This window comes from Anguilla rostrata, chromosome 4, assembly GCF_018555375.3.
Source record: "Anguilla rostrata isolate EN2019 chromosome 4, ASM1855537v3, whole genome shotgun sequence".
Classification (NCBI taxonomy): domain Eukaryota; kingdom Metazoa; phylum Chordata; class Actinopteri; order Anguilliformes; family Anguillidae; genus Anguilla; species Anguilla rostrata.
Window position 1 is genome coordinate 14,478,822 of NC_057936.1, and position 12,726 is coordinate 14,491,547.

The 12,726-nt window shown below is 39.9% G+C and overlaps 1 protein-coding gene across 1 annotated transcript; it reads left to right on the top strand.

Moving 5' to 3' along the window:
- The first annotated feature begins 709 nt into the window (after positions 1 to 709).
- Positions 710 to 11,834, top strand: LOC135252583 (uncharacterized). The gene is made up of 15 exons (XM_064330827.1): positions 710 to 1,283; positions 2,828 to 5,009; positions 5,531 to 5,756; positions 5,932 to 6,068; positions 6,364 to 6,523; positions 6,748 to 6,887; positions 7,453 to 7,587; positions 8,680 to 8,837; positions 9,078 to 9,204; positions 9,437 to 9,622; positions 9,974 to 10,123; positions 10,474 to 10,628; positions 10,963 to 11,089; positions 11,190 to 11,375; positions 11,563 to 11,834. Exons 2-15 carry the CDS (start codon positions 3,521 to 3,523, stop codon positions 11,577 to 11,579), a joined length of 3,393 nt encoding a protein of 1,130 aa, XP_064186897.1. The 5' UTR covers positions 710 to 1,283; positions 2,828 to 3,520; the 3' UTR covers positions 11,580 to 11,834.
- Positions 11,835 to 12,726: the final 892 nt, after the last annotated feature.

Genomic DNA, 12,726 nt, shown 5'->3' on the forward strand with positions numbered 1-12,726 from the left:
TGTGTGCTATCAATCAACCATGGAAGGAAAAAACATTGCGTCCGGGATAATTTATTACTCATTTATTCTCATTTCTCATTCACATCAGTATTTCATCACCGTAGTCGCAGAAAATACACACTTGGACCTTCCAAGCCATCTCCACGAGTTTCAAACGACAGACAGAACGCTTAAAAGTTAAGCTGTATAAGTTACAGTTGCGCTACATGGCCTAAAGTATGTGGACACCTGACATCCACCATCATCCAAAATTATGGGCATTAATATGGAGTTTATCCCTGGGAGCATTGTTGCTCTGAGACAGGAAAGGGTCTTCCTCAAACTTGGAGAAACAGAATTCTCCAGAATTTGATTGCATGCTGTAGCATTAGGATTTATTTGCAGTGTAACTAAGGGGTGTAGCCCAAACCAAGAAAATAGCCTCGGACCAAGGGGATGTCCACATACTTTTGGTAACATAGTGTATGTTGTATAAGTTATAGTACAGTTAGAGTTCTGCAGGTTATAGTGAATTGCTGTCAGCTGAGTTCCCAATAAGCATTTTACTCTGTTTCAAACTTGAAGTTATGGTACTGTAATTTATACAGCACCAAATTAACTGTTAAATACTTTCATTTCATTTATGATTATTACTGCTTCTAATGTGTTTCACCGTATGTTTGCTACTGTGGTTTCTACAATACTATTAGCATGATATATATACCGCTTTTTTATTTAGCCATTTTCAGATTGTGATACGTGCATTATTTGGGATAAACTACACTAAAAATCTAGGGAATACGATGCAGGCAAAACATGAAGGTTTAGAGGGGAAAGACTTAAACACACCCGATAATATGTGCTGGTCTCTATCTACAAAACAGACAATGTATCATTATCATATACCGAAGACCAAAACTTTCCCCAAACAATAATATTCCAGAGGCTCGCTTAAGTATAGAGAATGTGGGTATTAATGTCGTACCGTACCACTATATATCTTAATCAAATTAACTTTTTGTATCGAGTAAGGTGATTCTAAGTCTAGTGGTATATTGAGGGACTTTCATGCCCTTAAATTTGAGGGCAATGGGAGGTAACCGGACGTGAAACCTTTTCTGTAGCCAAGATTACAAGATTCCCAAGACCTCAGCATTTTACTATCACATTTTGTAGCCTGCCAACCGATTTTAATATTATGCACAAAACAGAAAAGGGAACTGAAATGTTGCTGAAGTTTATAATAATTTATTTCATACGTACAACTTTTTGTGAACTTTTAAGCTGTGAGCATTACCTCCGTCGTAAGTATGTCCTATTGTTTAAATAACTTACATTGCTTAAGCATGACGCTAACCGTTGAAATGTTTAACTATCAATTTATTCATTTGCGCATTTTATCTTACGGATCTACCAACGCTTTTGGACATATAAGCTACATGCTCTTATGATTAATGCAGACTTTTAAAATGTACTTTTCTTTTATCTTACGGATCTATCAAGGCTTTTGGACATGTAAGCTACAGCATGCTCTTATGATTAATGCAGACTTTTAAAATGAACTTTTTTTTCTCAAAGCGAAGTTGTTGTAAATAAAAGCTCCAAAGACTTTCCAATTACATTTATTTATTTTCACTTATAATGATCGAGATTGTTTTTCATATTAACCAAAATTCACGTTAGCTAAAGCCTGTAATTTAAGATATGCTGCTGTGGTGCCCTAGATTGCTCGTTTCTAAGGAAAGATTTGACTAATTTCACACAGGTCAGATGGATCGATTGAATATTATTAACTTTTTATTTGTTTTGCAGACAGATGCAGTGGCATCCCAAAACATGATTTAACCGATTGCGTATAGATGGTAGTATAGAATCGCCCCCTGAGAGCTGGCTATTGTAGGAAAAAAGCATCAAAAACACAGATGTCAATGGCAAAGTTGTCAATGAATAGGCTATTGGGCAATACGAGCACTATAATTATTATCAAATGAACAAATATTACATATCTGCAAGACCAAATTGGGGAAATCCCTACGCTTTTTCTGCGGAACTAGTATTTATCTAGAACGAAAGTAATAGAGCTACTATGGAAACACTCCAATCTAATTTTAAGATTGGCTGAAAAAGACAGAAAAAAAAAAAACTTGCTGCATCAAAACCTGACGGTTTCTCCGTTCTTTTATTATAATTTACTAAGTGCACGATTTAAAACTCCAGCTTTTACGCAGTTTGTCTGAGAAACTGCCCGGTACCATGTCCGTTTATTGATCACGCTATGGCTGTTTTAAACACCTTTCTTTTTGTTTTACTATATCATAATTAATTCATAATTAATTCTTTGATATTAACTATTTGCAGAGTACTGCACTGGTGCATTGAAAGCTTGGGAAATTAAATGGAACATGACATTCAACCATGAGATGAAATAGTGATACAGTGCCCTCCATAATGTTTGGGAAAAAGACACGTGTATAAAAGGTGTCCTTTAATAAAAGCTAAGAATCTGCACTTCAGTCGTGTGAATTGTTTGATTACAAATCTAAACTTGTGGAGTACAGAGCCAAATCAGGAAAAATATATACATCTTTGTCCCAAACATAATGGAGAGCGGATACTGTACATGTTTTTTCTCCTCTTTTTCTCTTTGCACATTATGCAATGATGTTAAAATTTATTATAAAAAAACAAATACATTTGACAGAACAAGCCATGTGATTGACAGGGCTTCTCCATCTCGATGTAGAACACACATACTGATTAGTTTGTGGAAAATGTGAGAAATGTGCAAATCTTCATAATGATGTCAAATCATTTAGAAGGAATATATAAACACTCTGTTTCTTGGCAGGACGTGTGGCAGGCGTTTTTCATTACGACCGTAACAGTAGGTACAGCCTTACCTACATGGAGGCCAGGTTGGCCTGTGAGCGAGATTTTGGTGCTAGTATAGCTGATAGGAAGCAGCTGCTTGCAGCAAATGAGGGTGGGATGGAGGAGTGCCGGGCCAGCTGGATCTCAGAGGCGGAGGTTGCTTATCCTCGGGTGCATCTGAACTGGAACTGTGGGCAGAACCAGACTGGAATCATCTCCTATGGTGTCAGGAAAGACCTGCTGGAGAAGTGGGATGTATTCTGCTACAAAATGGACAATGATTGTGCAGTGCACCAGAGATCGGAGTCTCCAGGTCTGCCCAGTCTTGAGCCCAGAGGAAATGGACCTTTCGGGAATGTTGGGGATCTATTTTTTGGGACTAGACCTACAGAGCACGGCAAAACAACTCAAGTGTTTCAGGGAGGGCAAAGCATGGGACCTACTGAACACAGTGCTCCTGTTGCAACATCTATAAGTGGCAAGCAGGATTATATGACATACCCATCTGGACATGAAATTGAGAGTTCTTCATTATCTAATGAATTAACCGGACGGAATGGGGGACCTTCCAACATCAAGAATTATCCAGACCGGGAATCAGACTCAAACATAGATGGACAAATGCTCGGTATTCCTCTCTCGGTGGTTTTGCAGCTAGACACCGCTAAAGATGAATACAAGACTTCCAGTGGAACAAATAACAAATTGGGGCTCAACAATATCACTGATAAAAAGTCCAGAATCCCCGGTTATCTTTCCTTCAACAAGTGTATCAGGTGGCAGTCCAGGGTCTTTTGAGATATTAGATCCTCCTCTAGTCTTTACATTTTTATTGAGTGGTACGTCATCAAAGACAAACAGTGATATCCAATCTAACACAGTCACAGCATATCAGCTATCAAACTCTTTTGAGGTTATTCCAGTACCTACCACTCAGACATTTACTGAAGTTCTTGATGTAATTCACACATCGGCTGTTGGCATAGTTGAAGCACTCCCTGGAGAAAGATTAGATGAGAACCATGAGCCCACAAGCAGGATCACTGCTGCATCGTTTCACTCGAGCAGTATCCCCAGTGGTCACATAGTAGATGAACTCAGTTCAGAGTCACAGGACTCGGAAAGCATGGAAAATGCTGATGAATCTAAAAGCACTGGAAAAAGCACAAGGGGTAATACAAATGGCACTCATGAATTCCATTCTACAATCTCAGCTTCATCCATTAACTCTCCAGAGTCTATCATAACAGGAAGAAATGTTGAAACTGCATCTGTGGACAGGAACTCTACTCCATCAATTACTATGCTAACCGCATATGAAAATGCACATGACTTCTCAGCATCACCTGTGAACAAGTCTAAGGAATCAGTGCCATTTGTCTCCCAGTTAGAGGGTCAGAGGTATGAACATCAGCAGATGACTGTGGATGAGCTGAGTACTGATATCCAGAGAGTCTTTAATGAAGTGGGGTCCACATATAAAGTTAATGCAAGTATTACGCATGTTCAAAAGGGGCTATCCCTGGTACACGCCACTGCAGTTCCAACATTTTTAAATCTGAGTATCGACAATGAGCAGATAAGTGATTATTCTGAAACTCCTGAAGGTCTTGATTACAAAACTGGAAACTTTTCGACTGGACCAACTGCATCTTTAAACCAGCCTTGTGGCGAGGGAAAAGTAACACAAAATGGTTCATGTGTTACTGTAATACAATTGTTAGAAAAGCACATGCAATCAAAGGAGGCCTCTCCATATAGCACCCAGAACTCAACCCCCAATGTTACGGACATACCTTTACAGCTTGATAAAACACAGGAGGCAACCTCTATCCACCATTATGCAACTATTACCAATGAAGATTTAATTTCCTCAACTGTTTCCCCAGTCCAGGATCATGGGACACATTCTCCCACACCCACATTACCTATGACAGAGCCATATTCCAAGGGCACAATGCACACCACTGAAAATACTGGAACTGACTGGTTGTTAGATCGCTTCATAGTGGAAAACAGTGGCAATGTACCTCAAACTACAACTAAACAGCACAATGATTCTTTAATGACCACAAATGTAGTCATGGTCACCACAGGGACATCACCTCAGCTGAATTTAACCCCTGGAATTCAAGAAACATCTGAAGCAACAACCACAAGTAAGTTGTTCTGTTTTACACATATGAAATATGAAATTAAAATATGTTCTATGGGATTGTGGGGTTGCTGCTCTTTTATAATGTAAAATATTTTATAAACCTTCAGTCAAATCCCACTTGAGTTTGCCTGTGCTTACTTTGAAGATTAGGGGGTTGTTATAAAAGTCATCATCAGTGTTCCTACAGTGATAATGGTTGACACTGTCCTTTTACAATGCATTCCAATTCACATTTAAAGCTTTGCATTTGCTAATGTTAAATGGAATATTCCAGATGTTGACCCATACTTGTACCCTCTTCTTCAGGGGAATTTATTAAGATAAAGAAGTGCAGAGGTCACTGTAGCATTTCACATTCTAAAGCACCTTGTTCAGAAGTGATTTCTCTTATCATTAGTTTGTTTTTGTCATTGTTCTGCCTGGCAGATGATTTTCAATCGACTTTGAACTAGCTCAAGCTGAACTTAGCTCAACTGAGCTGATTTCATTTAGAGAGGACTAATAGTTTGTATGTTTATCCAGTGAACTGCGGAGGTTTTCTGGATGAAGAGTACGGGGATTTTCAGAGCCCAGGGTTTCCTCATGCCTACCCCAGCGAAATGGACTGTACCTGGGTGATCTTCGTCCAGCAAGGTCACCTTGTCCAGCTAAACTTCCTCTCCATGGTTTTGGAGGAGCAAAGGGGCTGCCAGTATGACCATATCATTGTATTTGATGGAAGAATATCAGAGAAACAGGAGATTGGCAGGTAAGTAGCACACACCGGCCCAATCCCCCATTTAATTAGAAAGGCAATATTCATTGAACTCCACACAGATGGAGTATGCACCCCTCAAATAACTGGATCATAACAAAATCACTGGACTGTATAGGACCAATACATTTCATTGAAATGACAATCTGTCTTGTTTGGTCTCTGTCAGGTTTTGTGGTTCAGAATTGCCACCACCTCTCAGGTCTTCGTCCAATATTATGACTGTCCAGATGAAATCGGACTCCTCAGTGGAGCTGGATGGGTTCTCCGCCCACTTTCAGACCGTAAAATCCCCTGCAGGTTCAGGTACGTCACACAGATACTCCAATGAGGAATCATAGACTGAGATTTCAAAAATAGTGTAAATTACAGTAGTTTGTTAATAGGATTGGAGTGCATCTAAAAGCTGCAAAGGTTTACTTTATTTAAAACAGAGATTATTTTCCCTGTAAGCTAATATACAGAGTCCAATAAAAGTTGGTTATGTGATATTTAAACAGGTTTTTATTGCATGCAACTCATGATGGTTGTGTGAAATTTAATTAATTTAAATTTTGTATCAGTTTTATTTGGTTTATTGAAGTATTTTTCACTTTCACAGGGCGTTTACAACTAAGTGGAGGCAGGAACCAGTTTGGAGGGTGTGTTGTAGTGAATATTGAGGGGGTCCAAGGAGGAGTTTGTGCTAAGCATTGGGGAAACAATGAGGCAACAGTGGCCTGTCGCCAGCTTGGGTTCATGGGAAATGCTGTGGCCGCAAGGTAACTCAACAACTGTTCATCTCTGATCTCTTGATCATATTGAAGAAAATGACGTCCCCTGTGGTTATATGTCAGAATTACATTGTCCTCATTTTACTAATCGAAATCACTGAGAACAGAAAAGGTGACCATTGAGCAGTTTCTGAGACACCAATCCTTTATGTTAGGCTTCTCTCAACCACATGTCTGTCATGTTTAATTTGGATTCCTACTGGGACTTTCAGGATGCCAGAGAGTATGGATGACCTTCCAGTGTCCGTGTTATTGGTTAAGTGTCGGGGGGATGAGCGCTCACTGGACCAATGTGAAATTAAAAGGGGAGGAGTCTGCAGCACTCCTGATAGAGCTGCTGTTCACTGCCAAGGTGAGGTCTAGGAAGAAACCTTTGAAAAGCTTGTTTTGTTTATGTTGGTATTGTCGCAAATGGAAAATATACACTGTAATAGGAATACTCTATAATTTTATGTAACTTGCTGGCAGCAATTAGCTTGTAAGTTTTTGTAATACATTTCACAGTATGCTTACAGTAACAATTACTGTAAGCATACTGTGAAATGTATTAAATCAACTTAAGGGTTATTACATTCGCAGAAAATCTGTCTGCACAAACACCAATGTAATTCAGCAGGGCAGCATGCACATCGAACAAAAAACCAACACGTCCACTCCCAAAAATGTCACTATATGTACACATTATACAAGATCCTGTGATTAAAAAATGTGTTCTTGATAATTCAGTTACTTTAATTACAGATACAAATTAGATTACCTTTCAGTAGTAAATTATTACTGAATAGACCAGTTTTCCCAGACCTACCACCTGGTGATGATTTAACAACTTGGACATAATTCATGCCACACCAGTAACGTGTGTGTGTATGTGTGTGCGTGCATGTGTGTGCATGCATGCTTGCTTGTGTTTTATGCAGTTGCTCAGTCCTGCTCAGTGCTGAGAGACACTGGAGTGCTTGTGTCCGGAACATACATTATTGACCCTGATGGACCTGGGCAGGAACAGAACCCATTCCCTGTCTACTGTGACATGGACTCTCAACCAGGGGCTGGTAAGTCTCATGAATTTACCTTGTATTGTTTTTGATATATTGTTATGTATTTGCCCAGTAGACAACATGATTACCTACCTAAGGTCTATAGCCGTAGTTGGACTGTACCAGTCCAATAATGGATAGTTAATGCCAGATTTAATCTCAAAGTAGTCCCAGTGTTGGAGTTGTGCTTCATTCCCGTATCCATGAATACCAGGTGCTGTCACCACTCTTCCTCTTTCCTGCTTTTGAACTTGTGTCGTGTGTGGCCTCTCTTGCTGTCAGTTGTGAAATTATATCCCTGTGGGGGTTAAGTCTTTCTTCTGCAACCACGGGTCACTTTGTTTTACTGGTATATAGTAACCTTGTCTTAGTGATTTGTTGTATTTTTAGTTTCTTCAGTTTGAAACCCAGTATGGTGTGAGTACACTGCACTAATTTCTTTTTAAAAGTACTGTGACCAAACAGTGTACATGTTTGAATTTTTTATTGCATTCCCGCAATGACGCTGACACTTCCCTGTTTTACTTTATTGCACAAATGCAAACTACACAGTTTGCATTTGTGCGACATTAAGTTTCCACATTCAAGAAGTACAGTAGATATGCACTGCTGGTGGAAAATGTAAAATATTATTTGTATAACAAAACATTCAAACTTTCTTCACTATTAGCCAGGTAAATCTATATCTAGATTTTCCTGGCTACTGAATCTCTGTATAGTTTTTCCTGTGAGTTTGGCTGGCAAAAAAATTAATTAAAAATATATTAAAAATGAGAGGTTCAGATGACTATGAATAGGCTACTTTTTGAGCATGACATTTTCACTTTATTTACAGCGTCAATAGCACATCAAATGCATCACCTCCATGGCACACTCCCATATCACATCATCCCGTCACATCACCCATAATTGTCAAATTGGGCTGATACTGATACATTGTTTTAAGCTATTATTGTCCAATATTGGTGCGGCTCTAATATTATTGTGCATCCCTGATTTTTTAAAAAAAAGTACCACTTCAAAAAAATGTATCAACATAAAGTTCTCTTCATCCCTCGCATAGTATTTCTGGTGTAAGACTGTTATTGCCCTATGCTGTGTCTCAAGGAGTGACGGTGGTGAGTCACAATTCAGAATCGCGGACTCGAGTCGGGCCATGTGAGGAGGCTGGCTGCTACTCCAGGGAGGTTGTGTACCAGAATGCATCCCTGCCTCAGCTCAGAGCACTGATAGAGGCTTCTCTTTCCTGCACTCAGGATGTTAAGGTACGAAGCTACATGCTTACTTGGTGTGGTTTTGCAGTGCATTATTATAGGGCAATGTAAATGTAGTGTAATCATTGCAAACTGTCAGATGTGAAATAAAACCATGTATATTATGCACAGTTAGCAATGCAAGTAGCAATAAATACAGTTTATTTATTACTGGGCTGAGCTTCAGTTCTGCTGCCTCCTCTTCTGAAAGTATTTTGGAGGAAATCCCTGTACTTACTGTCGCTTATGCAGGTTGAGTGCCGACACATTCGCTTCCTGGGGGCACAGTGGGGTTGGTGGACTTCCTGGGATGGACGTAGGGTGGACTCATGGGGCGGAGCCACTACAGGGAGCAGAAGATGTGCTTGTGGAGAGAGAGGTGATTGCGCTCCTTGAATGAATCAGGAAGTGAAAGATCACTGTAACATTTTACATTCAAGCAAAGGCATGCCATGTTTATTTACATACCTGTTTATTTAACAAATATCAAAATTGCATTTGTGAGTATTTCATATAAATTCCACTTTGAAACTCTTTAATGTTTGGCCTGCACAAACAGGGATGCTTCATTGTGACTTTTACAGCTTCAAAGATTAAAATCTGCTTTGTAGGCGAATGTGACCTTGGATTGTCGACATGCAACTGTGATGCCAATGACGAGGTGTGGCGGTCTGATGAAGGCTTTCTGTCGGACATGACCTTACTTCCTTTGAGGGAGGTGCGGTTTGGAGACACCAGAGATGTCCCCATGGAGATGGCGTTCCACACAATTGGACCACTGCAATGCAGAGGGCACAGTAAGACCCTGGAGTAAAAGAATGATGACTCCAATCACAGCCAATATAACTAGAAAAAAAAGTTTATTTGAAAAACAGATCCATGAATGAAAATGGTGGTGAAGCTTACTGCATTATTTGAGTTGCAATGATGTGTCAATCTAATTAGTGCATTACTCAGGCTCCAGATAACAGTCTACCTATGATAAGCAGTTAATATGACCAATAGATAGCCTGCAGTAGTTATGATTCTATGATTATCGTGATATGATCATTTGCTTTTACCTCTGCAGCTATGATAAAAACGTAGTGTAATAAACCGTGAATCACCCCAGTATGACCCCAATCAGTGTGGTATGTATCTGAGTCCAGAGTCCAGAGAACCAGTTCTGGTGTCATGTGCTGCTCTGAAAGAGGCTGGCATTACCCAGTCAGGACGATACCTCATTGATCCAGATGGGATAGGACATGGAGTTTCCCAGTTTGAGGTCTACTGTGACATGACCTCTGACCCTTTGACAGGTAAGACCATGTTATCGTTAACTTCAAATCATCACTTGTGTACGAGTTTTCCCACGACTGAGTTCACTGTACATACCTGCAGTTCTATGTTCTACCATATGAACACAATAAATAAAAATAGGAACAAGGTTTCCAAGTGGCTGCTGGCACCATAACCAAAATGAACATTATATGTTTTTCACAGTTCACAAACTGAAATTAGCATATACAAAATTCATAAGCCCTAATGTCTGTTTCATTCAAAAGCACAGTGCTTTAATAATGTAGTTACCCCAGACAGACTGGTGGTGGCGACAGTGGCATTGTGGAGATGTTTGCAGCGGTGCCAAAAGTGCATTACTTTCACACAGGTGTCACGGTGGTGAGTCACGATGGGGAGGGGCAAGTGCGTGTTTCTCCATGCGAGGAGCCTGGCTGCTACAGCAGGGAGCTGCGGTACGAGGCGGACCTGGTGCAGCTCCACGCCCTAGCCCTAGCCTCCGCTTCCTGCCAGCAGCATGTCAAGGTGAAGAAATGCAACAGCCAAGGGGGAAGCTGCTCTTCTGAAATACGGGTCTTATTTCCCATTTAATCAAACACAAAACTGAGATAATAAAAATAAAAACCATTTACTTATCAGAATTAAAACATTTATATTTGTTTGACATATTTAAAGGATTTCTTCTACAGCACATGTAAATATAGTGGCTCAAAAGGAGGATCCAAAGTGAATTATTGCCATAGTACTTACTGATAACCTGACATTGCATATGCTGTTTAAATTTCTTTGTCATAGGTTTAGATGTGCGTTAAATTGCATTGCAATGCAATAGTTGACAGCAGAATGGTTTTCCATCCAGCTTGACTGTCGGCACACACGATTTGTGCAGTCCGGCTGGGGCTGGTGGGTGTCCTGGGCGGGGCAGAAGAGGCTGGACTGGGGTGGAGCAAAGAGCAACAGTGGGAGCTGCGCTTGTGGAATGACAGGTGTGCTGCTGAATATAGCTGAATATGCTGAACGTAGCGTGTACGGCCTATATTCTAGATATACCGTGCATTTGTTTGTAAAGGTGTGTGTTTGTGACAGGTACGTGTGACAAACCAGGCCTTCTGTGCAACTGTGACAGCAATGATCACATCTGGAGGAGTGATGAGGGAATCCTCGCAGACAGGAGTGCTCTGCCAGTGAGGGCTGTGCAATTCGGGGACACTAAGGACATCCCGCTGGAAATGGCATTTCACAACATAGGCAAATTCACCTGCGGAGGAAGGGGTAGAGTGTACCTCCATTTTTTGACTTGTTAACTTTACATTTCCGAATATACAGTATAGTGCATACATAAGGCATTTGAAAAATAAGCCTCAGCAATTAGGCAATATTTGGGCTTTGGGTCTGTCTATGTCTGTCTAATTTAATGTGCTTATTTTGTATTAACATTTATGCAATCTCTATTTTTCAGGGTCCCCCATTCCATGAAAGTGTTTTATATCACTTGATGCATCGCTGCCTTGGTTTCTTCTTCATTATTAACTCTTCTTGGACTTGAATTGGTGTCTCATACATCTTTGTGTAGTTCAATCAACATCTCCAAACAGCTAGCAACAGAACTGTCAACACTGTAATGGAGTCCTACATGAGTCTGTGTTCTCATTCATAAATCAGGGAGCAATGTTGTGGCAGTCATTCTTACTGTGACCTATCCTCACATGTGAATAAACTATCTTAGACTTAGAGCACTTTCTCAAAGTGGTTGACTGTTCAATAGAGTGCCACAGTGATGTGTACGCCAACCCAGAAGTTTCTTCCGTTATTGGATCCCTTGGCAGATTTTGAATGCTTCTGCTTCAGGTGAAGTATAAGCAAACTGAGCAAAAATAGAAGACTTGCATGGTCAAACCTAAAATAATATTTAGGAACACCAGAAAGTCCCTTTAAAAGAGCTAAACGTGAAATGATAACAGCCACAATAAAAGCCACCAACTGCCTCCATATTTTCCTATGATGTAGGTTATATTATGGGCTTTTATGGAATGGAAAGAATAGGATGTTGTTTACAGTATATTCTAATTTAAAGAACATTTCCAATGTTCTAAATATAAAAGGTATATTCTTTTTATTTTTTTATTTTTCAATTCCGCATTGGCTGTAGCTGACTTCAGAAAATGCACAGTAGATCATTTCTAAACATAGAGAACTCTACTGTGCAACCTCTTTAGGTATCGTTAGTCATTTTTGACAAAAGCTTTTATTATTGTATGTTTGGGATCATTGTCCTGCTGTAGCTGGAGGCGCCGTCAAAAGATTTTTGAGGCATTTGGTTTAACTTGAAGAGATAAGACGCCTTTCTTCTTAATCATGTTCCAAACAGTTGATTTTGGTAAGCCTAAGGTTTGGCCTGTTTCTCTGACTGTTTTTGTTCTCATAATGGCTTCCTTGACTTTCATTGGCACAACTCTGGTCCTCATGTTAACAGACTCCAAAGGCAATGAAAAGTCGAGAATCAAGACTAGATACTGAAAGCTGTCAGAACCACCTGTGAAGCCATTTGTCTCAAACATTATGGTACACTGAAATGGGGGGACTATGTGTAAAAAGTGATGTAATGTTTACATGGTGAAATCAA